Here is a 27,074-nt window from a genome sequence, read left to right on the forward strand (position 1 = left end):
AACAGGAAAAACAAGATAAATGCTACTCGTACAAGTCTGCATTCTCAAACGAACGCCGTTCTAGTACGCAATGTATGAAATGCATGAACCCCAGAGCATGCAATGAAATATCAAGATTACCGTCTCTCTTACTAAGCCGCAGTCTTGGCATTAAACCTAACCCTAACCCTAATCCACTACCAAATTCCACATTACGACGGTTAGGGTCCTGAATTCTGCCCAGGAGCTGCTGCTGTCGATGAGTAGGGCAGCTGGCTATCCGCGTCTGTAGCCTGCTGGTCGTTTTCGCAGTCGTTGCAGATCCAGGTGTGAGTCTTTGGATCAGGTGCGTTGCTCCAATGCTTCAATATGCAGTCAATATGAAAGGCAGAGCGGATACAGTTCTATCTGATGTTAGTAATAGACTCGATCATTCCATTACAAAATTGCATGAGACTTACGATGTTTTCGCAGACGATGATCCTGCTAGTGATTGATGCAGCCAGGGCATCCTCTCCGCACAAGCATTGATCATAGGGAGGTTCCAAGGGTTTTGTATTAGCTGGCACGTCCTGCATCTCGACGTCGCCATCCGAGTCGGCTGTTTGCGGGGTCATGATCCCCGTGGCAGTTACTTTTGCCTTTCCTTTGCCCTTGTCCTTTGTTGTGAGACTCGGGTTGGGGCATCTGTTCATTCTGGCATCGAGGCCTGCGAGCTGCTCAGACAGGATATCCAGCTCCTTATTGACAATATCCAGAGATGCTCTGTGGACTTCTTCCGTGATGATTTTGTCGCCGAGCAGCTCATCGGCTTTTGTCTGGAACTCATCCAGAAGCTTCTGCTGCTGCAGCCAGTTCGCCTTCGCTCTTGCAAAGCGTATCAGAGCATCGGCGGCGTGAATATCACCTTGTAGCCGCTCATCTATGAGGAAGGAATCGAAAGCCTTTAGGAATCGTTTGGTTGGTTCTGGTATACCTGAATCAAGGTCCATGTGGGCCTCTTTCTTGAGACGGACCCAGTCCATATCAACCTCGTCATCACTCTCACTGATCTCTTCTCCCTCTTGCAAAGGCCGCTTCGTAATTGAGCGGAAGAATGTGATACTGGTGGGAGCTTTGGGAACCTTGTATGTTTTTCTTCCCTGCACTCTGGGCCGTTCTTGGACCTCGTCCGGATTTCGCGGTTTGATCTTCTCTCTCAATTGAGCGGTGGTAGATCTCTGTAGAGCAGCAGGTCTGTAGATCTTCTCCAAGCGAGCCGCTTTCTGAAAGTCTTTGTTTCCTTCGAGATATCTTTGTCGATCGAACGGGTTCTTTGGCGCTAGCATCTGAATCTCTCTTGGATCGGGTGCCCGATCACTGGCTCGCTGCTGGTCTGCCTTGTGGTCCGCTACATCGCAACTGAATTTCCAAAATTGGATACCTCCCTCTTCCCTCTCTTTCTTAACCCTGTACTTGAACATATCGTGCCAGGCCTCCAGATGCATGCGAAGAGCATCTAGCTCATAGAAACCACTGCGGCTGCAGTGCGGACAAACTAACCCTTCACGTGTGAAGGATGTGTCTTGATATACAAAGGTAATCTCGAAGTTGTGCCCGCTAGGCCCAGGTTCTAGCGGAGGTGTTGGATACTGTGCAGCGCGGACTGAAGATTTAAGCTGCCGGTTGTGCATGGCAAGGACAGACTCATCCTTTGGCGGTGTCCAGTACAAGCTCATTTTTAGACCAAAATCGAGCTGTTCATCTCTTACTATTAGTGGCTGTACTGTGTTCACTCCTGGACATTTCAGTATGTCTATCCATCGCATAACCATACGGCTTGGCGCGTTCTGCTGGAAGGACGGGTGAGATGGAGCCATGTTCGCAAAGAATTGCTCGGCATCCTTTTGTCCGCCGAAATTAATGGCTATGAGCAGGTTCCACGGTTTTGGTCTTGACAGCCTCCTCGATGGTTCCTCTCCTAGACCGTTTGATCGCAACAGGTCCTTGAGCTTGATGACGCTCTTTGGCATGGCGAGTTTTATGTCCCTTCCGTTTTCGGTCTGCATGGCAAGCATGGCGACTTCCGTGTTCGATATCCTGTAGCAAGGATCGTTACGGTCGGGATCGAAGATTGTGATGTGTACCTCAACAACCAGTCGGAAGAGAACAGCCTTCTTCTTTGATGGTATTCCCTGTGATCTCTTGTCTGGCTTCAGTGGCTCGATGCCGTTGATGTGAACAATAAGTGATCTGTTGCTTTCTTGATTTGCAACCATGGCGTCGAGGTTTTCTTCGTCTGGCATTTTCCAATCTGCTCGATTGATTTCGAAATCGGATCTTGAGTCCCGGTCTGGAGGAGCCTGCTCCAACTCCCGTTGGTTCAGCTGCAAAGAGCGGGCCAGGCTTCTGTTCAGAAAGGGAGGGTTGCGCTTGCTGCACAAATATTCGCAAAACAGAATGTTTCCCATATACACCTCCTGCCGCCCAACCATGCTCTGGCAATGAGGTTAGCTATCTGGACGCAAATTTAGAACAGTTTCAGGCATTTTTGCAAAATTTGACATACAGAGCTTCCTTAGTCGCCCAGTTGCATGCTAGGGCAACTGAGGCGTGTTTGTTCCGATTTTCAAAGTCTGGAGGAATTGGTTCTGGCGGATGACCAGGTGATTGGATTGGAACTGAGGGGCAATAGCGACGCTCGCTATCACCTGGGCACTTCGTGTGGACGAGAATAAATTGGTACCGATGGAGATCTCGGCAATACCAATGCTCTTACTGGCGTGCTGCCCTCCCATGCGCCTGCGCGTCCACAATCGCGCATGAACTAAAGGTTTGCGAGGCGCAATCACCGCGGGACGAAAGGGCTTGTTTCGCTGTTGTTTTTAGAGCACAATAGAGCCGGCAAGGTAAAGGTCGGACTGAAGCGATTGTTTGAGGAGGACGCCGGCGCAAGCAGACTGCGCGGTTCAGCTGTCGAAGATTGAGGATTGAGGATTGCGGATTGTCTCCGAAGCAGCCGTTTTGATGTCAATCCTCGAGGCCAACCGCGGTCGCGCGAGGACTGTTTGCGCGCGTTTTTGTAGTAGCGATTGCCCTTGGATGAGGTGTCGCGATGGCTAAGCGTGCCCCGTGGCGGATTGCGCGGATATGGTGAGCGATGATTATTGTTGTGGTGTTGTTTTGGCGCCGTCAACACTGGAAGCGGAAAAGGGATGTCGAAGAGTAGCGGAACGGCACACAGCGCGGCTGGAGTATCATGTCTCATGAAACCTAGCGCTAGCGGCCTGCACGGTTTAGGGATCTCCTCTTTCGCTGCAGAGAAACAGAATACTATTGTTGTTTGTTTCTTCAACTCCAGTCACGTGCACGCTTATCCGGATTGGGCCTAACGGGGCTCTTGGCACCCGAGGCTTTCTGTCGTCACTCACTCCACGCATCATCGCGACAGCCTCCGTCGGCCCTCTTTCACTCTTCGCCCACCCACGCCACCAGCTATCTCTGATTGCCCCCTAGGGCGTATCTGCGCACCTTTACGCGACCCATCCGTGCCCACTCTTGAAGACGGTCAAGCGATACTCTAATGCCCACGCTTCGATAACAAAGTTGGGAAGCGAAAGGAGGATGGCCGTCACCCTGAAGCGCAAACGGGGCGCTGTCTCCTATCGGGAGCCAAGCAGCGACGACGACTTCTCCGAGTCCGATGACGAGCGTATATCCAGGAAGCGCGCGAGGCCTGTGAGACGATCCGCCAGACACCAATCCGCTGATGCAGAACCGTCGTCAAGAGCCCAGCGCAGACATGTCTCTCCACCCATGGCGAATGTTCCTGTGGAGCGCCCGAAGCATAGCCCAAAAGTCGCTGCCTTGCGACGACGACGAAAGCACAGGATATCATACAGAGACGTGAGCACGGATGATGATGACGACTCTGATGAAGATTTCGAGACCGATGAGGTCGAGGAGCCGCCCCGAAAGGCGTACGCGAAGCCAGCGCAGTCTCCGCCATCCCAGAAGCACCAGAATAAACGACGAAGGCGACTAAGACCGATTGGTGGTCCCCTGAAGCCTCAGGCGAACTCGCAGCAAGCCCCGAAGCCAGTTCAGATTCCCACCGACGGATACAAACCGCTGTGGGCTACCCTTCCGTATCATGTACTCCTTCAGATATTTGTCTACGCGTCGCATCCGCTGCATGACGAGAACATGGTGCCGACATCCTCCATCCCGTGGCTCGTCCGCGTTGCTAAGATGTGCGCCGCATTTACGAAACCGGCCCTGACAGCACTACATCGGAATCCACCTGTCTTTGCTATGAAACAGAATCGGAAAGAACTCGTCCATCATTTGATATCGCCGCCAGAGGGGGCTCACGAAGACTACCGGGTCATGGTGAAGCGCCTCGAGCTAGATGCGACACAGATGCCTGCCCTAACGGATCCGACACATAGCGTCGCTGACCTTGCGGCTCTAATTACTTCACTAACGACTCTGAAAGAAATTGATATCTTCGATCCTCTTGACAGACCGCCCTACAGGGGTCGGCTCAAGCGTATCCGCCGCTGGTACTATCCGGACGAGCTCTTCACCGCTTTGCGCCAAAGCGAACTCCGCCTACAGAGCTGGCGATGGAACAGCACATTTTGCTCCCGGGGTGCCTTATGGATGAAAGAAATTCATGCAGACAGAGCGTTCCAAAGCCTTCGGGAACTTACTCTGACGAAGTACCACACGGATCCTCCTCGTAAGCCTGATGAGGACAAAGGCCAGCCGATAGCAGAAGAGCTTCTTGGCTCCGCCCTTGCTGTTTTACCTAACCTAAGGTCTCTCGCTTTCGAGACCTGCAGCGTTGTCAACGGCCGGCTTCTTCCCTTGCTGCCAACCACACTCCGCAGCCTGAACATCACCAACTGCATAGAACTCACATCGGAGCATTTACAGGGCTTCCTCGCTACACATGGTGGCCTATTGGAGGATTTGGTATTGCTCCACAACCAGTACCTCGACCTTTCCTTCTTGGTCGATCTGAAATCATCCTGTCCTCGGTTGGAAGTCCTTAGGATGGACCTCAAAAACTACAGCTCATTGACAATGTCAGCGGATAATGAGCCGCTCTATGACTATCTCCTTGGAGAAAACGAGATCCCAACCTGGCCGGCCAGCCTTCGCGTCATCGATATGGAGTATCTGCGCAAATGGAGCTCGGAAGCCGCAACACATTTCTTTAGCTCCTTGATTAATTCCGCCGAGGAGCTACCCTGGCTCCGGGAATTGCGAATTCTCGCGATGGTGGACGTCGATTGGCGCCAGCGCGCAGACTTCAGAAGGAAGTGGACGGCCAGGTTCGAGAAGGTCTTTGCTAGAAGGTGGATCCCTCCGAGTCCCCATCTTGTATCAATGCGAGCGTACAGGGAATGGAAAGCATCCTGGTCAGATGTCGCTGAGAAGAACGACTCGCTCCTTGACATACCAGAAGCGGCGAATACCGGTCAAGCGTCAGAAAGCGATAGCGACGTGCCGCTTCTGCCATCGCGCAAACGCAAGGACGACGAGCACTGGACTTCCTCACGTCTACGGTCTCGTGTTCAGACATCTACCAACTACGAAGAGACGTCGGATGACGAGGACGAGTCGGGTTCTCAAGAGTCGCCGAACGCAGAAGACGAGCCAGAATTCATCCAAGGCCGATGCCACACGGTCATCTTTCGACTCGACAATTTCCGTCCCCGCGAAGAGCTTTACGATGAGGACGACTTTCTCGATGAAGAACGCAGCGGCGATGAAGACTGGAACGGTAATGATGTTGTTGACGATGAATACGCTTGGTAAGGTACCTCGCCGTGCCAGCTTAATGGGACAAGGAGCAGGAGGGTGCTTGCAGGCCGAGAGGATTAGTTGGGCTCCGCTGTATTTCTTTGTACGCCTTTTGGTCAACGGATATTTCACGGCTTTCGGTGGCGTTTGGTCATGACTTACTGGTGAAATAGGCTCATGGTTTGCATTGGGCTGGTGTTAGTCGGCTGCCCCTGAATACCTGTTTGCATCGTTGGGCATCATGGGACGTGCATCGTCGGGCTTTTCATGCATAAAGCTACTATTAGACTCCGATTTAGCTTTGCGAGTCTTCTGTATAGTATTGAAAATTCAAATAGGACTTCGTACGAGGTACTCGGAGATAATCGTAAATAATTCACAGCTCGCTCGCACAAGGTACTCCATTTGCAGCTGAGAGTGAGTGCGCCACAGCGCTGCGCCACGGATTTGACGTGGGTGGACAAGGGTGTTCATCACTGCTCTCACAGCCACCCTTGAGTGGGAATCCCCTCCAGTCAGCGCCCTCTCCCACACCATATAAGCGCTCGGCACGGCATTCTGCAATACTTCCCATATTCCTCTTCCAAGCCTTGCCGCTCTTTCGCTACCAACTACTCTCCCTTCAGTTTGCCTGCCCCGCGTTCGCGACAGCGACGATGTCGGCACCCACGCCTCCCCGACCGCCAGTCTCTCCAGACTCTGGCCCAACCGACCCTACTCTGCCAAAGCTGCCTGGCGGCTGGATCGCCCAATGGGATAACACGTGAGTCACCTTTCAGTTCCTGTCGTCGCGCTGTCTTGCTACCCCGCCATCACACCATGTGCCCCGCGACACGCTCCTGACACTGTGACAGGTCTCGAAAGTACTACTGTGCGTGAAGCCTACCGCGCCGTCGACGATGGCATACAGGGTCTCGGCGAGCGAGAGGAGTACGGGCTGACAAAATATTCAGACGTGCAAATCAGCACCGGCGTGTCGCAATGGGAGCTTCCCACCACCGAGGCCCCCATGGGCGCCGGCTCGCACAGCGGCACTCCCGCGCAGAACACGAACCCGTACAAGCAGCCGTTGGAAGGATCCCAAGGCCCGGGAGCTGCTGAGGGGACAAGGGGTGTAGACGGAAAGACTGGCGACCGCGCTGGAGGCCTCGGAGTAGGTTTCATCGCATGAAAGTGCTGTTGGAAGGGCAAGGCTAATGACCATGCCAGGGCTTCGCGATCAACGCGCTCACCGGCGGCAAGCAGAGCGGACACGGCTCTGGAGGCGGCGGCGGAAACCTCGTCGGCCAGCTCGCAGGATCACTCCTCGGTGGTGGAAAGCAGTCGCACGGCAGCAGCGGACAGGGAAGTGGAGGCTCGGGAAACCTCGTGGGACAGCTTGCGGGATCGCTGTTAGGGGGCGGGAAGCAGAGCCATGGAACCCAGCAGTCTGGTCATGGCGGGTCGAGTCACGGATCAGGCGGCCTTGGCGGCATCATTGGAGGAGTACTGGGTGGAGGTTCAGTAAGTCACATCCTCCGCGACACAGAAGCTGTGGAGACGCATGGTTGACGATATGCAGCACAACAAGCCCCAAGATTACGGTTACAGCCACACCACTTCGCAAGGTGGAACCTACACCGGCACCGCACCTCCAACGTCCTATCAGCCTTCTGGTTCGCACGGCGCAACTCCAAGCCAGCACTCTCCCCATCCAGCTGGAGGTTATGGCCACGACCAGCAGCACCAGCAAGCCGGCTACGGACAACAAGCTGGCTATAGCCAACCCCAATCCTACGCCGCACCCGGCGGCCCGAACTACAGCTCCCCGCCGCCCTCGCACTCCCACCAAGCTCCCTACGGCGGAGCCCAGAACTACGACCAACACCAGCACAACCAATACGGCGGGGCTCCACCGCAGCAGGCCTACAATGGCAGTCCTGGGTATGGGCAGCAAGCCGGATATGGCGGTCCCGGATATCCCTCGTACCAGCCGCCGCAAGGGCAGCATGCCGGGTACGGCGGGCCTGCGAATTACGATGGGCATAACCCGTACGGTGGACAACCTCAGTATCCGCCCCCGCCACAGCATCAGCAGACCTATGGGGGACATGGGGGTGCGCCGCAGCCGGGCTGGTAAACAGGTCTCAAAGTTGGAACATGAGGATTTTGGCAAAGTTTATGTGTGAGGGTATGGGTTCTATCAGGTGGAGATAAAGCGGTTGCAAGCTTAGTATTGCTTGAGGCTACGTGATTCCCCATTCGTACGGGTACTTTGTGAGGAGGGACGGTTCAGCCTGTTCATACTTGGGTCTCTCTTTCTTTTACTGTCTCCCTTTGCAACACTGTAGATCAATGACTGTTCTTCCTCCGTGTCTCGAGACCCGGGTTACCTGGGTACTTCCGACGCATGGCTTATTGCGTGCACTGAAGTCTATAGCCACTTGCGGGCCATGCGGCCCCGAAAGCGCGAACCGGCCGAGACGTGTCTCTACGCTCAAGAGAGCATCTTGCGACTTCATCTGGCGCATGCCCATTACTCACCAATCTGAGGGCTGTCCAATCTACTAGACAGAAGCCCATTGAACCCATCAGCTCATTCATTCCCACTCCCTCATCCTCACACTCCTGCTTTATACACTCTCCCGCCTCAAGTCCCCTGCTGGAAAAGGCTCATTCCATCCCCGCCGCCCACGCTCAACACCCCCAACCCCTCTTCCTCCCCCACAACCCTCCACGCCACCCTAACCTTCCCCCTCCCGCCGTCCTCCTCCGCGCCCCCCGGAACTAACCTCGCATCGCACCACCCCACCCACCCGGACAAGCTCGCCCGCACCGCGCGCGCATCCTGCCGCGGCACGCGTATCCACACGTCTCTGCCCTGTGTCTTTAGGATGTCGATCGGCACTGCGGAGCCTGTGAGGCCGAGGAAGGCGGATAGTAGTGGTGTGAGGAGCGTAGAGACGGTGAGGGCGTCGATGTCGATGTCGGCTGTCGCCGAGTCGGGTGGTGGATTGAAGGGAGTGGAAGTGGAAGTGGAAGTGGAGGTGACGCTGGGCGTTACAAGACAGAGGTTGAAGTAGACCCAGGCGTGCGCGCGGAAGGTCGCGTGGTGCAGGATGTGAGGGTGGGCTTTCTCTTTGCGTTTGCGCTTTTTGGGGTGCGGGTTTTCTGTTGTTGCTGTTGCTATTGCTGTGGAGGGTTCGGCGGTGGAGGAGGGGAGCGTGGGGTTCGTGGATGCGGTTAAGGGCGGGGCGGGGGCTAGTGCGGAGGGGGTTGTAGGATGGCGGAGGGGCGCCATTGTGCGTTGAAAGGGCTCTTGGAGGGTTTCGAGAGGTAAGAGGGAGGAGAAGAGGAGACTGGAGTTGTGGTGGCTGTTGTTTAGAGCTGTGTGCTGTTCAACGGAGGGAAACTCGAAGCCCAGGGCTTGACGCGAAACTTTCGGTGGGGCCGAATTAGCGTCCACGTCAATGTCTGCACCGTCGCTTGGCAACGTTCGGAGAGTATATTATGTCGACTTTATTCCTCTCTATGCCTTTCTTCCCTATACTGGTTAAATGACTTATCTCGCGATTTGAGGTGGTAATGCCGAACGGTATCCAAAAGAAGGGCCATTGCAGTCGCCATCAACGTATCACGATCATCAGCAGCAGGAGGTTTTGATATGTGAAGATAGTGTATTTGCATCCAATTATTATGCCTCTCAGCAAGTGTCACTAAGCAGCTACCACGCATCCATATCCACATCCCGCAAGCGTGCACTCGATATCCGACGACCAGACACGAAAGCAAACCCTTCCATCCGCCACCTCCACGAGACCACCCAGCGCCCTACCAAAATATCCGTGGAAAGCACGATGAAAATCGGAATATGTCCAGCGATACCGACACTGGGCACTATCAGAATGAGGTCCGACAAAGGAGAAGGAAAAGAACTACAGAGAGGGTATTGTGATGACGTCGAGGTCCCGGCCGAAGGCAAGCTAGCCGATGAAGCTGAAGGGTATCTATGCGGGGAGAAATGCAGTATGAAACTCCGCAGGAAAAACTTTTGTGCATACTCTGGGAAACGCTTGAGATGCTGAAATAGGTATTACAAGTGCTGAAAGTCTTGAATCGGGTAACGTCGGCCGAAAGGAAAAGGATGTTGTCGAGAGCATATAGAGGGATGGGTAGTCGTTGATCCGGAGTCATTCTCTGAGAAGCTAGCCCTTCTTCTTGCCCTTGTCGTTGCCGTTTATGAGCTTCTCGAAATCGACGTTCCAATTGAACTTCAGTCCACCGCCCTGGAGGTTCTTATTGACAGCCTCAACGATTGTCTGGATCTGATAAATGGACTGGAGGATCTGGGGGAACGCAGCAGCGAAGTGCTGGATCTGGCCAACGTCGAGATCTTTGACGGGCTGGACGAGGGTTTCAATCCGGCTTATCTGGTTCTTGCACAGCTTTGTCTCATTCTCAATCCGGTTGTAGCGATCATTCAGACTCTGCGTGTCCCGGTTGTACGAAATCATTGAATCTGAGATGTCGGCGATCGAGTGGATGCGCTCCTCCTTCTCGGCGGAGATGTTGTGATCAAGCGTCATATCGCCTTCGACACGCGCCGTCTGCTCGGTGTCCAGCCTTTTAGAGAGCTCGTTTTGGGTGACTTGAAGAACAGAAAATTGATTTGCAGTTTCTTGCAAGGCTGATAACGTGGCATTGATCTCCCGGAGGCTGTTCTCGGTTTGAGTGGCCAGCGACGTGGCGTCGTAAGACTTTGCGACCGCCTGTCGCGCGAGTTCGCATGTATCATCGACTTTCTGTAGCGTCTGTGGTAGGCTGTGCACAGATTCGGCATTCTGTGCTAACTGTTGGAGCTGTTGTGAGCTCTGCGCGAGGCCGTAAAGTTGCTGCGCTACCTGGGAAACCCATCTAATTTCGTTGTTGAACTTCCTCAGCGAAGTTATGTCTGCCTGTACAGCGCCGAGTTGATTGAGAAAGCCTGGAGCATTGGGGTAGGCGTCCGCAATCCAGTGCACCATGTGCTGGTATAAAGCTTCCGTTGTGATGTTCTGGTAGCGGTCTTCCAGACTTCGCAGAACATTCTGGAGGATCTCGATCTGTCGTTCTGAAGCCTGAATTGACTGAGTCTTGGCTTCCATCTGCTGTCCCAGGCCGGTAATTAAAACGTCCAGTTCAAGCAACTTGTTGTCCGCGCCACCACGCCACTTCTGGATGTCCGCGCTCGCCTCTTGGAAGGTCTTTGACTCAGCAGCTAAATGTACCAGCTGCTGTCGTTCCGCGGCGGTCAGTGCTGGCTGTGGTGTGTTGACCCGGGATCGGTGTTCGATGGATTGTCTTTTTAGTGCATCGACTTGTTCTTGCATGCGCTGGCGATCCTGCCGCGCGCCTAGTTTAATGGGATCTATCTCACTCATAAACAGCTCAGGTATCTCGGTCTGCACAGTCTGCACCGTGCCCTCCAACTGGAACAACTTCCTCTCCAGGCGCTCAAGGTCGTCACCAATTGCGTTCATGTCTTGGACCATGTCCCCAAATTGGTTCTTGAGATCGGGATCTGATGCGTACACGAGGTCGCCGAGCTGTGACTTCTCGCCAGTCTTTTCCGTGATCCGATTTATCTCGGGGATAAGTGCCTGGATGCGCTGGAGTCGGCCGTCAAATTCGATAAGCTTTTTGTCGTGTACGCCATCTTTGCCAACATTGGCATTGAGTTCTTCAACCATCGCTGCCAACGGTTCTGCTTCCGACAGTCTCGACTCTACCTGAGAGAGCCTAGTTCCCAGGTTATCGTTGTTCTTGCTGACTTGCTGCATGCTTGTCTCGATCTGCTTCATCTGCTGGGCGAGATCACCCACTGAAGTGGATAGAGTGGTGAGTCTCTCCAGGACAGTGAGTCCAGTGCGTTTGTGTTCGGAATATAGCGGACCAATAAGTTTTTCGAGATCCCAATCTATATCGTCGACCCTCTTCTTGAGTTTCTCCGCCTCCGGCTCTATTCTTTCCTTGATTTTATCGTAGGTCGATGTCTCTTTTGACGCAACATCTCTGATGCTATGGCTTAGGTCATCGAGCTGCTTTCCTAAGTCCTTAACGTCTCCGAGAACCGAGGCAGCAGGTATACTCTTTTTTGCGAATTCCTTGATTTGAGTTTGCAGTTCCGTCTTCAGAGCAGTTATGCTGTTTTGGAGCTGCTCCGGTGTCAGCGGATTTGAATGTGATTGTTTCCATTTATGCAGCCCATCAAGCGTGTTTTGCAGCTCCGTGACTCTGTCGGGCAGAGCTTCTAGCTGCTTTCTTCGCTCAGAAACCGTCTCCAATTGCTGGAGACGACCTGGCCATGTCTGCACCTCCGTCGAAAGGTCTTTGAACCGCTCGAGCTGCGTGATACGGCTCAGCATGGTTTCTCGCTCGTTCTTCAGATTAGTCACCTCAATCTGAAGAGCGATGAGCTTGGCACCCTGGTTTGAGGATGGACCATCCTCGTTCTTGCCAGCCGTATCTGCACTAGCCTTGTCCGGATTTGCGGCTCGCAACAACTGAGAGGCAAGAACAGAGCCAACCCGCTTTTTGCTGGCATCTAGCTCCGAACGCGCAATAGCTTGTTTCCGTGCTTTGATCTTGCGTAATGAAGCAATTGTACCGGATTCGCTAGGTTCGGCCGGTTCCTGCTGGGTCAATCGGACGCTATGGGTTTCAGCATTGGCCAATTGGACAATGTTGGCGAGCGCCTGCAGCGAAAATTTGGATCCGTTCGAAGCGCAGGCGGGGTTCGGTGAAATTGGGAACATCGACGGGGCAGGAGGCGCAACCTGCAGGGGAGTAGAGCCTCCGCTTCCAGAATTCCCAGCGTCTCCATGCATTACTGACAGTGGCGACATGGTGCGGTGGACCGGGCTCGCGGTGTCGTTGGAAGCTCGCGAGGTTCCATTGTTTGATCTCCTATCCAGAGAGTCTCGTCGACTATCCCAGTCTCTGGTAGGTCTGTAGTGGTCAATACGCCGTCCATCTCTAGTCTTTGGTGCAGGTCTTGTGGGTATCGGTACGTCTGATGTACCGATAATGGAATTGTTTCTTGATGGAGGCGGACTGAATGGCACAGCGAGACTCTCTGGGACAGCGTACTATTTAAATGTTAATACAATGCTTGTGGATGTAGATTTTGTTCAGCCGTACCCTATCAGAATTTGAAGCTAACAGATCTGACCTGCTTCGCTTATTTTGCGGGCTATCTCCACGTGGTCGTGGACCTGAAGGCCTCTTCTTTGAGCTCATCTGATCGGGTGCAACCTGATGACGTGGACCATCAGAAGGACTGCGGATGTGTTAGTGAGGGAGAATCCAGGCGGAGCTATAAGTGAAGGTGGCGAGAGTTGTGTCTGCGGGCCAATCGTGGTAAACTAGCGTTACAGGGATCTAAGGCAGTTTCCTTATCACATAGTTTTGAGCTAGACACGCTCCTGGCTTTACTGCAAGATTTGCTCGCTGTAACCGCGGGCTGCGTTGTTTGTAAAGGATACGCTAACCACGCGGAGTTTGTGTGCGTGTGTGTGTTTTCGGAGCAAGGGACACGTACCTGTCCGCATGTGCCGAGACGCGGTTACCGGTAGGGCCGCTGGAACCCAAGGGGTTGTTCGAGGTTGAGAGTTTGGGATACGCTGGACGGCTTGACATTTTGGCGGCGTCTCAGACGCACGGGGGAGGGAGCCGCCGCCGCGCTCTACATGCCCAGATGAGGATCGTATTAGGACGGGGGCGGTAGGTACAAGTGTAATGTCGTGGAAGGAGAGGTGAAGGAGAATCGGCGGGCGGTTTATAAGTGAGAGCTGGGGCCGTCTGGGCCGCACAGCGACTTTTCGTCGTCGCGGTAAGACCCCCGCAACGCACGCTAACACGCCAAGGGCCAGATTGGTATTAGCGTTGTGGATACCTCTCTTAGCGCCTGGTCAGTGCGCTGAAGCTCAAGCTTCGCGACAAACTCAGTTGACGCGGTGCGAGAGCAACAAGCACATCCTGCCGTTGCCCCCACGCCCGCACATCGCCATGGCTGTCGTAGGTCTTGCAGACGCCCCGCTGTGCGGATTTCAGCTAACAGTGGCAGCCCATAACGACCATCGCCGAGAGCAAGGAGCTGCGTGGGCTCAACCTCATCGCGGCGCACTCGCACATTCGCGGCCTCGGCGTCGAAAGCGACACTCTCGAGCCCAAGCCGTCGTCGCAAGGACTAGTAGGACAGGAAAAGGCGCGGAAAGCCGCGGCTGTGATATTGCAGATGGCGAAGGACGGCAAGATTGCTGGCCGCGCGGTGCTCATTGCAGGCCCGCCCAGTACAGGAAAGACTGCTATCGCCATGGGCATGGCGCAGTCGCTGGGCGCCGACGTGCCCTTCACGATGTTGGCCTCGTCCGAGATTTTTTCGCTCGAAATGTCCAAGACGGAGGCCCTCACACAGGCATTTCGCAAGTCCATAGGCGTGCGGATAACGGAGGAGAGCGAGGTCATTGAGGGCGAGGTCGTGGAGATACAGATTGATCGCAGTGTCACAGGGGTAAGACAGGCAGATCTTTGCTCACGGACAGAAGCTGAAGATGATCCCAGGGCAACAAGCAAGGCAAACTGACCATCAAGACGACCGACATGGAAACTGTCTACGACATGGGCACCAAGATGATCGACGCGATGACCAAGGAGAAGGTTATGGCCGGCGACATCATTTCCATCGATAAGGCCTCCGGGAAGATCACGAAGCTGGGCCGATCGTACACGCGCTCGAGGGATTACGATGCCATGGGCATAGATACTAAGTTTGTGCAGTGTCCAGAAGGCGAGCTGCAGCAGCGGCGCGAGGTAGTGCACACGGTCAGCCTACATGAGATCGATGTGATAAACTCGCGCACACAGGGCTTCTTGGCCCTCTTCTCCGGCGATACTGGCGAGATCCGAAGCGAGGTGCGAGACCAGATCAACACCAAGATTGCCGAATGGAAAGAGGAGGGCAAGGCGGAGATCGTGCCGGGAGTGCTGTTCATCGACGAGGTCCACATGCTCGACATCGAATGCTTCTCCTTCATCAACCGGGCGCTCGAGAGCGAATTAGCACCGATTGTCATTATGGCAAGTAACAGAGGGAACACACAGATAAGAGGGACGGACTATCGATCGCCACACGGCCTACCGCTCGATTTTCTGGATCGGGTGGTCATTGTTAGCACGCATCCATACTCGCGCGAGGAGATGCAGCAGATTCTTTCAATACGCGCGCAGGAAGAGGAAGTCGACGTCTCACCAGATGCGCTTGCTTTACTCACCAAGATCGGTCAGGAAACGGGTCTGAGATACGCCAGCAACCTAATCACCACGTCGGATCTTATTCGCAGCAAACGTGGTGGTTCAGACGTCAGCATCGACGACGTGCAGCGCAGCTTCGCGCTGTTTTACGACCCGACAAGAAGTGTGCAGGTGAGATTCTTAACTCTGCATTCTTCTTATAAATTGTGTTGCTAATCCGAGTGAACCAGTTTGTCACGGAATCTGAGAAGCGTCTCATCGGCGATGCAGGCGATGTATCCCTTGCAGTCACGAACGGTACGGATGTGATGGATGAGTCTTAAGCTACCTAGACATCATTTCCTAGGCGTACACAGGTGTCTGGTTTTACTGAGCGCTTGGGTAGAGGTAGCTCCTCATTAGGCGTGGGAAAAGTCGCAACATGTAACACTAGACGCTTGTCAACCGATGGTTCAACATTCCAATTCCGCCTGGTGTGAAACCGTTCGAAGGGCAATAATTGTTCTCGGGATGCGAGTGTAATAAGCTGGGCATTTCTCGCAGTTGAGGGGAACCGGAGCCGCGTCCCCTTTATAGGTTCGTCTGATTCGCACCGTGTGAGCTGTGAATCTGTAACCACTGAGCTTACGTGGACGTATCAGAGAGGCGCTCCGCGCTGTCAGGATGGCGTCGTCTGACGCTTCGCCAGAGAAGTTTTGTTAGATTGGACGCACAGTACCACAGTAGGCTTGCGTACGTCACCTCAAGCGCTTAGCGAGGGTTTGACTGAGACTAGCGATTACTGTTGTACGTCTTCGTACATTGCTCGAGCAGGTCAACAGCTGAGAAAACTGCGGAGAGGGACGGTTCATCTCTACGTGAAAGGAGAGATCGTGCTCGATACCGCCAAGAGGCCTGATGGCGACGCCAGCCGTTGGGGAGCGTGTGCGGGAGGGAACGGCAGGTCGGGCTTTCTCCCAGCTTGGCAGACGATGAGATGCAGATCGCGCGCCCGGTTTCTGGCAGAATCGCTCTATGTCGATCTTATCGCATTTAGGAACTGCGGCACACGACATCATCATTCACAGCCCACCCACAAGACCCGGTTATTCTTAGCCCCAGCGCAGGCCAATGCCGGTGAGAAGCCTCATATCTGGGGAGGGTTTAAGCAAGAGTGAGTATGCGAAATGGAAGCAGCGAGTACAAGGGAGACGCCGTCCATGTTCCCCCATCCGGCATGGGCTCGTACCAAGGCCGCGCGTTAGTGGCAGGGCATCATGCGCTTAGATGCGACGGCTCGTCCCAGAACTCGCTCTGCCTCCGAGGCCACCAGCAACCCGGCACGCGACCCGTTGCCTATTCGCTCGCCGTGCGGCTTGAGCGGTGGCGCTATGCTGCCGTCCCCAGAAGCACGGACGGGAAAGTATGGCCGTCGTCCTTCCTTACCCTTAAAGCCTCCCATGGCCCGCCTTGTGCTGATGCGTCTTATCTGCCACTCTTGCCGTCGCTCTCGCTCGTCGCTGGCGCTGTTGTCCCTTCCCGCTGAGAAATGAACGAGTGCTGATTCCAGAATCTGTCTTTCCGACGACGTCATTCCTGCCGATATCCGAAAACCTCACGCGGCGCGCTTTCTAGAGACACGAGGGAATTCCTTCTGGGCCCACCAACATTCCCTTCCAATCCTCAGCATTGTTCCAACCGCGGGACTCGGTGTAACGCCGTTCACCAACTTCCGCCGCATTCCGTTTAGACGCCAAGCTCGACCCGATATTCCTATTTCAGACGAGCCTCGACCGCGAGCTCGGATTCCCAAAGCCGCGGAGATGAAGTTCTCGATATATGCGGCGGCGATTGCGGGGGGTTCGCTATTTGCTTCGACAGTGGCCTCGCCGGTCAGGCCTGGGAGGAGTGGCCTACAGAGGACTGCGACGAAGATGGAGGCGCGGGGGCTGAGCAAAGAGGAGAAGGAGAGATTGAAATACTTTCACGAGCCTGGGTACGTTTCCCGTCGGCATTGGAGGAGCGGCATCCCTCCAGTGATTTTGGCCCCAACCTTTTCAATGGTCAAGGACGCACCTCTTCACGAGGCTTTTGTCCCGACGCCTGGCTCAGAATATGGCTAACTTTCAAATAGGGAAGGCGACGTTATGGGACATTATGATGCTCGTTACTTCAAAGGCGTCGTTGCCGACGACGAGCGCACCGATACACAACTACACATGATCCGCGCCTACCTCGACTTCTTCCGACAGGAGGGCCTCGATACATGGATAGCACACGGGACATTGCTTGGATGGTGGTGGAACGGAAGGGTGAATATAATCCATCATTATAGGCGAGACATGCTTAGGCTGACGCTCGCTTGCAGCGACTACCTTGGGACTGGGATATGGACACGCAAGTGTCGGGCGCTACACTCGCATTCCTCGGCGAAAGGTACAATCAGACGCACCACAAATACGTCTCCGATGACGGCAGCGTCAAACGTGAATACCTGCTCGACGTGAACCCTATGGCAAGAGAACGAGAACGGGGAGACGGCATGAACATCATCGATGCACGGTGGATTGATCTTAGGAACGGTCTCTTTATCGATATCACTGGTCTAAGCGAGACGCATCCGGATACCGCGCCGGGAGTGTGGAGTTGCAAGAACTACCATCGATATCACACTTCAGATCTATATCCGATGCGCGAGACTGTGTTTGAGGGCGTTATCGCGAAGGTTCCGTATTCGTACGACAAGATCTTGATCCAGGAGTACCAGGAGAAGGCGCTTGTCGTGACAGAGTTCCAGGGGTACGTAGATATCCTCCCTCTAGGTATTGAGTCGCAGCTAATGTGTTCAGGCACGCATGGGACCCGAACCGGAAAGAATGGCTCAAGACCGCCGAGCAAATCGAAAAAGATCGCCAAGACGCTGAGAAACGGAAGCAGGAAGAGGAGGAACGCAGGAAGAAAGAGGAAAAGAAGAAGGAAGAGGAGCAGAAAAAGAGCGCAGCGGAAGAGGGCGAGGGAGACAGGTAACAGCAGGTCTGAACGACTATCTTGGAGAGCTTCTCTGTATACATTAGGGCGAGTTTGGGCATTTACACGGCGTACCTTGGATCGACCATATTGTTTGGATGGATTGGGCTTTGGCCGTCGTTTGGATATGAGCATCGATACCCATATCTCATTAAACTTCGCATCGCTCACGCGGAGGCTAGAGTAAAAACTTCAGATGTTATGTACATAGCTTCAGTGTATGTTGTCATCAAAGCTTTCAGTAGCCGACTCATATTATGCATTGCTTGTGTGAGATGCGAACCGCTAGGGCGTGAATAGTTCTACACGTGATGCGTCTTAGCGCGATGACAAATCTGGCGCGATGGCGACGCGCATGGAAGCCTTGCGAACGTCACCGACGAGGCCCGTATCTCACAGTCGGCAGCACAACGCTACATTGATCTCACAACTAATCCTCCTACTTACAATACGCAGACTGTTTGAAAATGACATCAATAGACGAAACTCACGATACCACCATGCCCGCTGCCTCCGCCGACGAGATACAGCTCACGCTCACACATCACGGCAAACCGGTCACATTCTCCTTCGCACAAGACGCTACCATATCGGATCTCTCCGAAAGAGTCTCCACAGAGCTCTCGATACCCCCGTCAAATCAAAAATTCCTCATCAACCCGAAGCTAGGCCTGCAGAAACCGCCCTTCAAAGACCCCTCCATACCCATCTCCGAGCTTGCCTCCAAGAAGATAACCCTCATGGGCAGCACGACCGCCGAAGTCTCCTCCCTCAACGCCAGCATCTCCGCCACCACCGCGCCTCGAAGACCCAGCCCCATCAAAGCCGCAACCCCCGCGCGAAACCGAGACTGGAACAAAGTGCAGGAAGAGGCGCAGTACACGTTCCACACCCTCCGACCGCTCCCTTACCTCCCGAACCCAGACCGCAGTCTGCGCTTCCTCGAGCGCCTGCGCGACGACGCAGGTATCAAATCCGCGATGCGCACGCACAAATTCAGCGTGCCCCTTCTTACAGAGATGGACCCCGCCATGCACACAACGCACGAATCGCGCACGCTGGGGCTGAACCGCAACTGTGGCGAGGTCATCGAGCTACGTTTACGAACAGACGCGTACGACGGCTACCGCGACTACAAGACGATACGCAACACGCTCTGTCACGAGCTGGCACATAATGTGTGGGGCCCGCATGATAGGAACTTTTGGGAGCTGTGTAAGCAGATTGAGAGGGAGGTTGAGAGGGATGATTGGCGGAGTGGCGGGAGGAGCGTGGCGGATGTGGAGTATGCGGATGCGCCCGAGGATATGTGTGATCATGGAGGATGGACAGGCGGGGAGTTTGTGCTTGGTGGTGGAGGAGGAGGGGAAACGGTGGTGAGTAGTGCGGGTGGTGGGAGTGTGCCCGCCGGGAGTCTGAGTAGAAGGGACATATTAGCGAGGGCTGCGGAGGAGAGGATGAAGAAGGCTAAGCAGGCTGAGGAGCAGAGTAAGGGTGGTTCCGCGTCATGAGGAGAGGATATGCTGGGAAGATGTTACTTCTCCTTGTTGCGTTCAGCGCCGCAATACCGTTTGGGAGAGACTTCGGGGTAAGGGGGACCGGGACCATCCGCACACCCTACAAGCAGCCGACCAAAAGGGTCAAGGTTTGATGTAGTAGACGCGAACGGAGCAGACACAGTAAGTAGTATAGTATCGACTAGGCCTGCCACCACCAGGCAATTCTTAATGTCACGATTTTACAGTTCAGTCCGCGAGTCAATTCTACTTTTCACATCCACGTGTTTCTATTCGTCATCTTTTACCTTACCGTCGTCGTATCACCCATCCGTCTTTGAGTCACTCACGGAACTCAGGGAGTCCCCTCCCCTATTCAGAAAAACGACTAAACCTCACAGTATCTATACCCCCTCCCATACCTTAACACCATCTACCGCCTCGCAGCTCGGAAATGCCGCCGAATCGCCGTGTCCCTAGCCCTGCGAGCTCTCATGCCACGCGCAGGCCTCCTTAGCGGAGCAATAGCAATATCCTCCTCATTCCTCGTCGTCTCTTCTTGTTCCTACCCTGCAGCATGGACTAGTTCTGCTCGACATATCGGACACGTTTTCCCCCCCGCGTTTAACCATTTTAGAAGGCAGAAGCGCCCGAACATGTGGTTTGCGCTGTTGGCGATGTTGACGATGCGGATGGGGGTGTGGGTGTGGGAGGTGTTGTAGGCTTCTAGACAGATGGGGCAGGGGTCTTGGGTTGAGGCGAAGGCGAGGGTTAGATGGTGGAGTGGGGGTTCGGGAGGTGTAGGGGGAGGTGGTGAGAGGGGCGGAGGGGTATGGGAAAAACTATCTTGGGGGGATGGTGGAGGGGTGCATGAGCGTGTGGTGAGATGGGCGAGGAGAGGGTCGTTGGAGATGAGTTGAGGGATATCAGAGGGATCGGGGGGAGAGCTGCGGAGGTCGATGGGAGGTGGGGGGTCGCTTCCTAGGGGCCAGCAGTCGAAGATGGGGTCTGTGAGATTGGCTTGGATGGGAGGTGTGTGGTCTCGGCGGTTGAGGTGTTGGTCAAATCCAGCGTCCGACATGCTGCTCTACTCGTTGGTTATGACAGGAAGGAGAGAAGAACTCTTGAATTTGGGGATAAAGGCCTCCTGTCTTATTAAGGTATGTTTCGTGAATTTGCGCAACTTTCTCATACATCCACGAACTGCATGGTATCGTGGAGCGTAGAGTAGAAGGATTTCTTTTCTGGAATGGATGGGAAGTACAGCGATCAACCTGGAGACCTTCAGCTAACTTTACGCAGAATCACATCGCACCATCCGAGCAAATGCTCACTGATGCAGGAATGAGATGGCATATACGACGGTGCCTACTGCGCACCTAAAGACAAAATCCTCGCCGGACACCAACGATCGCGGCTCCCTGTTGTACCCCTTTTCGAACTTCAAATTTATTTTTTTGGACGACCAAAAAAACGTATCCAATATCTTCTCCATAAAACGTTAAACCCGCATAAGATTCCTAAACCACTTAGAAAGTCTGCGAAATAAGCCTCCCATCACTTCTCCGGTGACCTCGACCGCCGACTCAGCGCCTGAATGTTCATACTCCCCGTCACTTTATGCTTGCGCGGACTCCGCCGAGGGCTGAGCGGCTCTTCAATGCTGGCAGCAATGATGCTCACGCGCTTCTTGGGAGCCTTGGAGCGGCGGCCGCTAATAGCTACAGGAGATAGAACCGGAGTCAGTGCCGGGGCCGGGATGGTGCCAGCGGCCATGCTCGTTCGCCCGTGCTTCACCTGCCGAACCGTGGTGCTACGCTCCAGCTTCGGGATGTTGCCGAGATCCAGCTTCTGCGCGGTGGCGACGCGTTTAACTCGACGATGCGCGGGATCCATCAACTGGGCTTCGGGTGTCGTCAGAAACACATCACCTTCCTCCCTCTCTTCAGTTTCAATGATCTCGTATAGCTTCCGCTTTCCCTTCTGACTATTACTACTACCGCCGCTCGACGGCGGCGTCGAACTTAGCTCTTTCTTGAAGTCTTGGATCTCGCCGTCGATTACGCCTGTCAGCTCGTCGGACGTCAGGTCGCCTTTCTCGAGCCGCGCGCAGCCGCTCTCGACGCGCTGCTTGATGAAGGCTTTGAGGGCTTGTTGGCGGGGTGTAGGATGCCGGGTGGGTAGGGGACTGCTGGGTGTGCGGCTGCGGCGCTGGCTGGCGGTGAGGGGTTGCGAGGGTGTCTCTCGGGGTGTGAAGGTCAGGCGTTGGTTGGAGGTTGTTGAGAGGCGGCTTGTGGAGGAGCGCTGGCTGGAGGATGGAGGATTGATGGGACTGTTTTTCAGGATCCTCCGCTTAGTTGAGCTGGAACTGCTTCCGGATGAGCTGTGGGTGGAAGACGGTGGTCCGAGGGGACTCGCCATTGGGAAAGGTGAGTGTCTCTGATGGGGAGCAGACCTGTTGTTCCCACCAACCATCTGCACCTGCTGTGGCGTGTTGCTGGTGCTCTTAATCCTCTGCAGCTCCACCTCTTTCTTCTCTCTCAGCAAGCGCTCAGTGTTGATTCCATGCTGCAGCGCCTTCGAGTGTTCATTCGCCTCTTCCAACTCCTCTTGCAACGTCTCATTCAGCTCTTCTAACTCCTTCAACTCTTTCCCGCTCTGCTCCCGCGTCTCCCTCAGCGTTTGCCTCAGCTCTCCATTCGTCTTCAGCGCCCGCTCCAGGAACGCCGCCACAACCCTTGCTTTCCGCCTCCAGGTCGCCGCGTCCTCATTCTCAGGAATCGGGATAGGTGGTGGTGGTGGTCGATGTGTTTTGGATCGATGGTACAGATACGCAGCGGCCATGCCTGCGCCCACGCCGCCCACTAGCGCAAAGATAACCCATTTTACAACGGGGACTTGCTCGTCCAGGCTGCAAGAGACGACGCCAACCTTCTTGGCGAGGGGGTGAAGCGCGGCGTACGCGTCCGTAGCGTTGCGCACCAGGCGGTCGACGAGCTCTGAGGAGGCGGCGCGAATGGCGGCTGGAGCGTCCTTCATGACGACGTCCGTGGTTGCGGCGGTAGCCGTGGTTGTGGTTGTGGTTGTGACCGTGCTGGTGCTGAATGCGGAGGGGATGAGGGTGTTGGGCATGGAGGGAGCTCCGGGGTGCACGATCGGTGTGGAGTACATGCCGTCGATGGTAGGGAATTCCTCTTGGAGAGCTTTAGGTGTGTTGGTGCTTTGTACGCGGTCGGGAGCGGTGAAGCTTGCTATGTGCGCGGATATGGAGGGCGAGGTTGTTGGTATGCTGGGGCCGGAAAACGTTCGTGGAGAGGAGATGCGGATGGGTTGTTGTGAGGTAAACAATTCCTGAGTGCCTAAAGGGATGGTGCAGGTGCTTTGGTAGGCCGAAGGTGACGAGCTGGTGGTGAGGCCGTTCCCTGGCTGCTTGGAGGGTGAAATCTCCGGGCTGAAGAGTGGCGCCCATATTTGGCTCCAAGCTTTCTCATCGTGAGTATATGTCTCCGCCACATCCAACAGCGTCGTGGTATAAGTCTCGCTCATGCTGATACGCTTTTGGTAGATGTTTCATATATCCAGGTGGTCTTAAGAGCGGCGCACTAGTCGACGACCTACAAGACGGGGGTTTGATGTGAGACCTGAGTTACTTGCCATCAAGTGCTGCATTCATTTGCTATTTATCTTAGCCTCAAACAATTTCCGGCATAATGGCAAACAAAATACAGTATCTTCTAGTACGAAGTCTTGCCCCATGATTCTATCTACATGTTATGATATGAACTCGGCCACATAATCACCACTGAAGAACTTCAAGTCAATCGATATATATACTAGTTCACCGCCATAGCAATAGTATGTAGCAATATCGAGTATCCACGCCCAGAAACCGGTGCATGTGCCTGTTTCGGAGTAGTCGGTCTCAGTGATGGGTGGGTCTTGTTTCCAACCGCGACAGTTCACCGCAACACCACGCACCGCCACATGCGCGCACCGCCAAAGTAGCCGCCACAGCAACCACTTTCACGTCCCCTCGGCGACCAGTCGAATACTTTCTTTGAGCTTCGCAGCCTTTGTTCTTCCATCTCTTTCTTTCATCCTTTGTTTACCGGCCATACCACCTCGACTCGACTATTTGCGGCTATATTGTCCACGCAGCGAGAACAAAGACATAAAGCAAATCCCACACCTTACATTGACGGCGTCTCGCTCCCAGATTCTTTTTCTCCAACATCGATACGAATAAAGCGCCGACGAACGACGCAAGTTCCCATCTCGAATACCACGCAACACAGCACCAACACCACGACCATGAGTCCCACCATCGTCCAGCAAGCGCAAGGCGCACCACAAGCAGCCCTACCGCTCTCCACCAAAGCCCGCACGCTCACCGGCTACCTCTTCGGCGAACGCGGACTCCCTGACATGCTCTCTTCTTACGGGCCACTTATACAAGCACTCCTAGGCGCCGCAACTGGCCTCGGCATATATCACTACTTTACTGAGTTCCGCAACAGCCGCGAGAAGATCCAGCTCGCCGTCTTCCATGTCATCCGCCTCGTTGAGCGTAATCCGGAGTTCCAGGAGCTGCTGCAGGATCCGCAGCAGCTGATACAGGTTATGGAGGCTGAGGTCCTGGAACTGTTGGATAGCTATTTGTCCGAAAATGAGTGTGAGCAGGTCATGAGGACGTTGAAGAGGAAGCTTCGGACGAAGGGACTTGGACAGCCGTCGGCGAAGAAGCTGCGGATCCAGGTTGCGGAACAGAATGAGCCCTACGTTCAAACTCCTGGCCTACAGAACCCCGAAGAAGTACCTGTCATCGAGCAAGCGGATGTCACCATGTTGGACACTGACGAGGGCTTTCACATCCCCACCAGCTCAGAGTTCTCCGAAGACGAGCTCCCCACCGTCCAAGCAGCACAAGACGTCACCACTATCCAGTCCCCGAACTCGCTCCCTGTGATCCCTGAAGACCGTCCGCCTGTCACTCCCGGACAAGGAAGCTACGGCTTCTCCTATGACGACTTCTCTACCTCCTCGTCATCTGCAGAGAGTTCGCCGACAGAGCAGCGGCAGCAGCAGATACCACCCGCTGACAAGCGCATGAGCCTGGTCGAGCGAGAGACTCGGTCCGCCTTCGATGCGATCTCACCAGGCAGCGTGTACCGGCCAAAGGCCGTCAAGCCGCCAAACCCCTTCCCGCACACACCGCCGAATGCGATTGCCGTCTCTACCAACTACGCAAAGAGCGGCACTAACCTGTCGCCCATCGACGAGGGCAACTCGCTGAGCACTAGTCCGGACCTGAGCACGATGCAGTACCGGGTCGCCGAGTCGCGCTCGTTCTTTGAAAAGGTAAAGACGGTGCAGAAGAACCGCAAGTTCATCAAGGACTTCTTCGTGCCGGATGCGTCGCCGGTTGCGGCTGTTGTATCGAAGCAGCAGAAGCAGCAGGAGGACAGCGACGAAACATGGGACTCGGTGATCCTGGACTCGTCGCCGGATACTGACTCCTACGGGCGAGGCTCGCCTGAATTGCCACGCGGGCGCATCCCAGAGCCCCCTTCTCCTCCTGAACTGGTACTTCCCAGCCCGCTGAAGAAGTCCCAGTCTCCCGCGTCTGTTCGTTCGCGTCCCTCAACCGGAAAGCGTTCCTCGCCCGCCATCGCCTCCTCCCCAAAGATCCCCAGCTCGCGCCGCTCCGCGGCAGCCTCCTCTCTGAAGGCACCGAGCACTCCTCGCCCGAAGGGCAAGAAGAAGCGTGGTCGCCCGCCGGGAACGCCAAATAAGCCGAAGCCCATTTCCCCTCCCGAGTGGACGCCTCGGAGGAGTACCCGCAAGACTAGGTTTAGGGGGAAGTTCCAAGACTAGACGATGTTCCCTTGTTTTTCCTTGTTTGTATTGTATTGTACTGTACTGTATTGTAGTTCTCAGGGTCTTTAGAAGGTAATGAGTATAGATTGTGGTCTGGTTCTGTGTCACAAAGGCGGTTCTGGAAGTTTTTAGATTTCTTAATGATATCCCTTCATGACTATTTCCGTTCTCATGACCAGGGAGCTTTGCGGTGAAAGCGTATGCCATAGTCTGCTCGATCAATTTAGCACTTGCTCGAAGAGGATTTCTTTGCCCTGCCATGGAAGCAAACCTGTCTGGTCACATGTTTCATCGTGAATGTTTCTCTTGCCTCGTGGGCCGTGGGAAGATTCCATATATAAGTGAGGGCGCCGGATTGTGGAAACGTCCTGCTGGGTGCCTACAGAACAGGATCCGTAGAGTACGTTGAGAATTATATGCCTCCTGATCGACCCTTACCGTCGCGGAAGGACTTCACCTCCAAGTCACTCGTTCGACTTCCCATTTCTTCCTCCCTAGGGAGCGTGTGCAGTATCTGCCAAGAAGTCTTCAACGAAGATCATGAGCCAGTATGTCTCAAACCCCGTGGTCACGTCTTCGGCCGGGAATGCATCCTAGTATGGCTCGATAGCGGGAGACCGAATGCGAACACTTGTCCCATGGACCGCACGGAACTATTTCGTATCCCAGCATCAGAAGCCGCTCTTACGACCCGCCCACGCCGCAACGCTCAAACATCCATAACCCCCACCCAAGGCGGCGAAATCACCGGTGTAAATGGCACTCTTACCAACGCAGGTTGTCGGCGCGTTGTCCTCGAGCTCTGGTACGAAACCTGGGGCTTCTTCCGGGATGCTGAGATGCGGGAGGTGGATGCACTGTCTGTCGATGAGGGCGTGCTAAGGGGGGTCATTGACGGTGCAATTCCGAGGGGAATGGAGGTGCCCCAGAGGGCTTGGGGGGTGTTGGTGAGCATTGGGAGGCAGATGCTAGCCATGCATAGTGAGGCAGAGAGAGGGAGTGACGCGCTATTGCGCAGTGAGTTATTGGCGTGGGCGGGCGAGTTGGGGAGGGCGGGGATTGAGATATTGGAGAGCCGACAGAGGACATGAACGAATAAATACATAGGACACGGTTTGGAAGATCTATCAAACGTATTCAAGGCTGCGCAAAAGCTAGTTGGATTGGGATAAAATAGCTTTGACCTGAGATGAGAGTGGGGTATGGAGCCTCTCACGGTGTGGAATTCTCCGGATAGAACGACGTGCGCAACAGCTACCCTGGAGGCCTTCGCGGGTGCGTACAATGAGACAGCTAATCTTACTTACTTGTACGGCGAGCCCTTAGATCCGGAGAATAACCTACCGCAAGAGGGAGCTTTGGTGTGGCGCCTGAGGCTGCATACCTCAGGTCAAGCTAAGCCGTTTTCGGGTTAGTCACAATGTCATCTATAACTCGCCCCAGCGTCTCATATGAGCCGAAGCCATTTTCCGTTTCTATCTCCACTGCGACATCACTCGCTTTATTGATCCTTTGCAGCACTCAGCGTTCGGCATTTAGTATGAGATCAACTATATACCAGGTTGGGAGAGCGGCTCCTTTCCTGCAGGTACACCAGTGGACGCCTGTAGAGCAGGACAACCTGGGTCTCATTCGCCCACAACCAGTCAACTC

The 27,074-nt window shown here is 54.6% G+C and overlaps 11 protein-coding genes across 11 annotated transcripts; 7 read left to right on the forward strand and 4 right to left on the reverse strand.

Annotated features, from left to right (window-relative positions):
• Window positions 1-15: 15 nt before the first annotated feature.
• Window positions 16-2,665, reverse strand: BU26DRAFT_264512 (uncharacterized protein). The gene is made up of 3 exons (XM_033821296.1): window positions 2,528-2,665; window positions 441-2,456; window positions 16-383 (listed from the first exon to the last, which is right to left on the reverse strand). Exons 2-3 carry the CDS (start codon window positions 2,451-2,453, stop codon window positions 201-203), a joined length of 2,196 nt encoding a protein of 731 aa, XP_033685503.1. The 5' UTR covers window positions 2,454-2,456; window positions 2,528-2,665; the 3' UTR covers window positions 16-200.
• A 744-nt stretch (window positions 2,666-3,409) lies between these two features.
• BU26DRAFT_517335 (uncharacterized protein) lies at window positions 3,410-6,129 on the forward strand. Its single transcript, XM_033828552.1, has one exon. It carries the CDS (start codon window positions 3,583-3,585, stop codon window positions 5,785-5,787), a length of 2,205 nt encoding a protein of 734 aa, XP_033685504.1. The 5' UTR covers window positions 3,410-3,582; the 3' UTR covers window positions 5,788-6,129.
• A 299-nt stretch (window positions 6,130-6,428) lies between these two features.
• On the forward strand, window positions 6,429-7,891 carry BU26DRAFT_562481 (uncharacterized protein; the record flags this gene model as incomplete). Its single annotated transcript, XM_033833038.1, has 5 exons — window positions 6,429-6,535; window positions 6,627-6,643; window positions 6,726-6,925; window positions 6,982-7,275; window positions 7,334-7,891. 5 exons carry the CDS (start codon window positions 6,429-6,431, stop codon window positions 7,889-7,891), a joined length of 1,176 nt encoding a protein of 391 aa, XP_033685505.1.
• Window positions 7,892-8,362: 471 nt separating this feature from the next.
• Window positions 8,363-9,196, reverse strand: BU26DRAFT_264524 (uncharacterized protein). The gene has a single exon (XM_033821297.1). The coding sequence runs from the start codon at window positions 9,050-9,052 to the stop codon at window positions 8,402-8,404; it is 651 nt and encodes a 216-aa protein (XP_033685506.1). The 5' UTR covers window positions 9,053-9,196; the 3' UTR covers window positions 8,363-8,401.
• Window positions 9,197-9,727: 531 nt separating this feature from the next.
• On the reverse strand, window positions 9,728-13,535 carry BU26DRAFT_264567 (uncharacterized protein). The gene is made up of 3 exons (XM_033821298.1): window positions 13,331-13,535; window positions 12,931-13,069; window positions 9,728-12,878 (listed from the first exon to the last, which is right to left on the reverse strand). The coding sequence occupies exons 1-3, from the start codon at window positions 13,426-13,428 to the stop codon at window positions 9,957-9,959; spliced, it is 3,159 nt and encodes a 1,052-aa protein (XP_033685507.1). The 5' UTR covers window positions 13,429-13,535; the 3' UTR covers window positions 9,728-9,956.
• Window positions 13,536-13,750: 215 nt separating this feature from the next.
• Window positions 13,751-15,704, forward strand: BU26DRAFT_517338 (TIP49-domain-containing protein). The gene is made up of 4 exons (XM_033828553.1): window positions 13,751-13,806; window positions 13,856-14,302; window positions 14,353-15,213; window positions 15,273-15,704. The coding sequence occupies exons 1-4, from the start codon at window positions 13,798-13,800 to the stop codon at window positions 15,363-15,365; spliced, it is 1,410 nt and encodes a 469-aa protein (XP_033685508.1). The 5' UTR covers window positions 13,751-13,797; the 3' UTR covers window positions 15,366-15,704.
• Window positions 15,705-16,844: 1,140 nt separating this feature from the next.
• Window positions 16,845-18,048, forward strand: BU26DRAFT_562485 (uncharacterized protein; the record flags this gene model as incomplete). Its single annotated transcript, XM_033833039.1, has 4 exons — window positions 16,845-17,017; window positions 17,156-17,333; window positions 17,390-17,820; window positions 17,871-18,048. The coding sequence occupies 4 exons, from the start codon at window positions 16,845-16,847 to the stop codon at window positions 18,046-18,048; spliced, it is 960 nt and encodes a 319-aa protein (XP_033685509.1).
• Window positions 18,049-18,420: 372 nt separating this feature from the next.
• Window positions 18,421-19,792, forward strand: BU26DRAFT_517339 (WLM-domain-containing protein). Its single transcript, XM_033828554.1, has one exon. It carries the CDS (start codon window positions 18,549-18,551, stop codon window positions 19,557-19,559), a length of 1,011 nt encoding a protein of 336 aa, XP_033685510.1. The 5' UTR covers window positions 18,421-18,548; the 3' UTR covers window positions 19,560-19,792.
• A 1,309-nt stretch (window positions 19,793-21,101) lies between these two features.
• On the reverse strand, window positions 21,102-23,090 carry BU26DRAFT_603096 (uncharacterized protein; the record flags this gene model as incomplete). Its single annotated transcript, XM_033835397.1, has 1 exon — window positions 21,102-23,090. The coding sequence occupies one exon, from the start codon at window positions 23,088-23,090 to the stop codon at window positions 21,102-21,104; it is 1,989 nt and encodes a 662-aa protein (XP_033685511.1).
• Window positions 23,091-23,855: 765 nt separating this feature from the next.
• BU26DRAFT_562488 (uncharacterized protein) lies at window positions 23,856-25,418 on the forward strand (the record flags this gene model as incomplete). The annotated part of the gene is made up of 1 exon (XM_033833040.1): window positions 23,856-25,418. The coding sequence occupies one exon, from the start codon at window positions 23,856-23,858 to the stop codon at window positions 25,416-25,418; it is 1,563 nt and encodes a 520-aa protein (XP_033685512.1).
• Window positions 25,419-25,837: 419 nt separating this feature from the next.
• On the forward strand, window positions 25,838-26,512 carry BU26DRAFT_562489 (uncharacterized protein; the record flags this gene model as incomplete). The annotated part of the gene is made up of 1 exon (XM_033833041.1): window positions 25,838-26,512. One exon carries the CDS (start codon window positions 25,838-25,840, stop codon window positions 26,510-26,512), a length of 675 nt encoding a protein of 224 aa, XP_033685513.1.
• Window positions 26,513-27,074: the final 562 nt, after the last annotated feature.

Source organism: Trematosphaeria pertusa, assembly GCF_010094035.1.
Source record: "Trematosphaeria pertusa strain CBS 122368 unplaced genomic scaffold BU26scaffold_5, whole genome shotgun sequence".
NCBI classification, from domain to species: Eukaryota; Fungi; Ascomycota; class Dothideomycetes; order Pleosporales; family Trematosphaeriaceae; genus Trematosphaeria; species Trematosphaeria pertusa.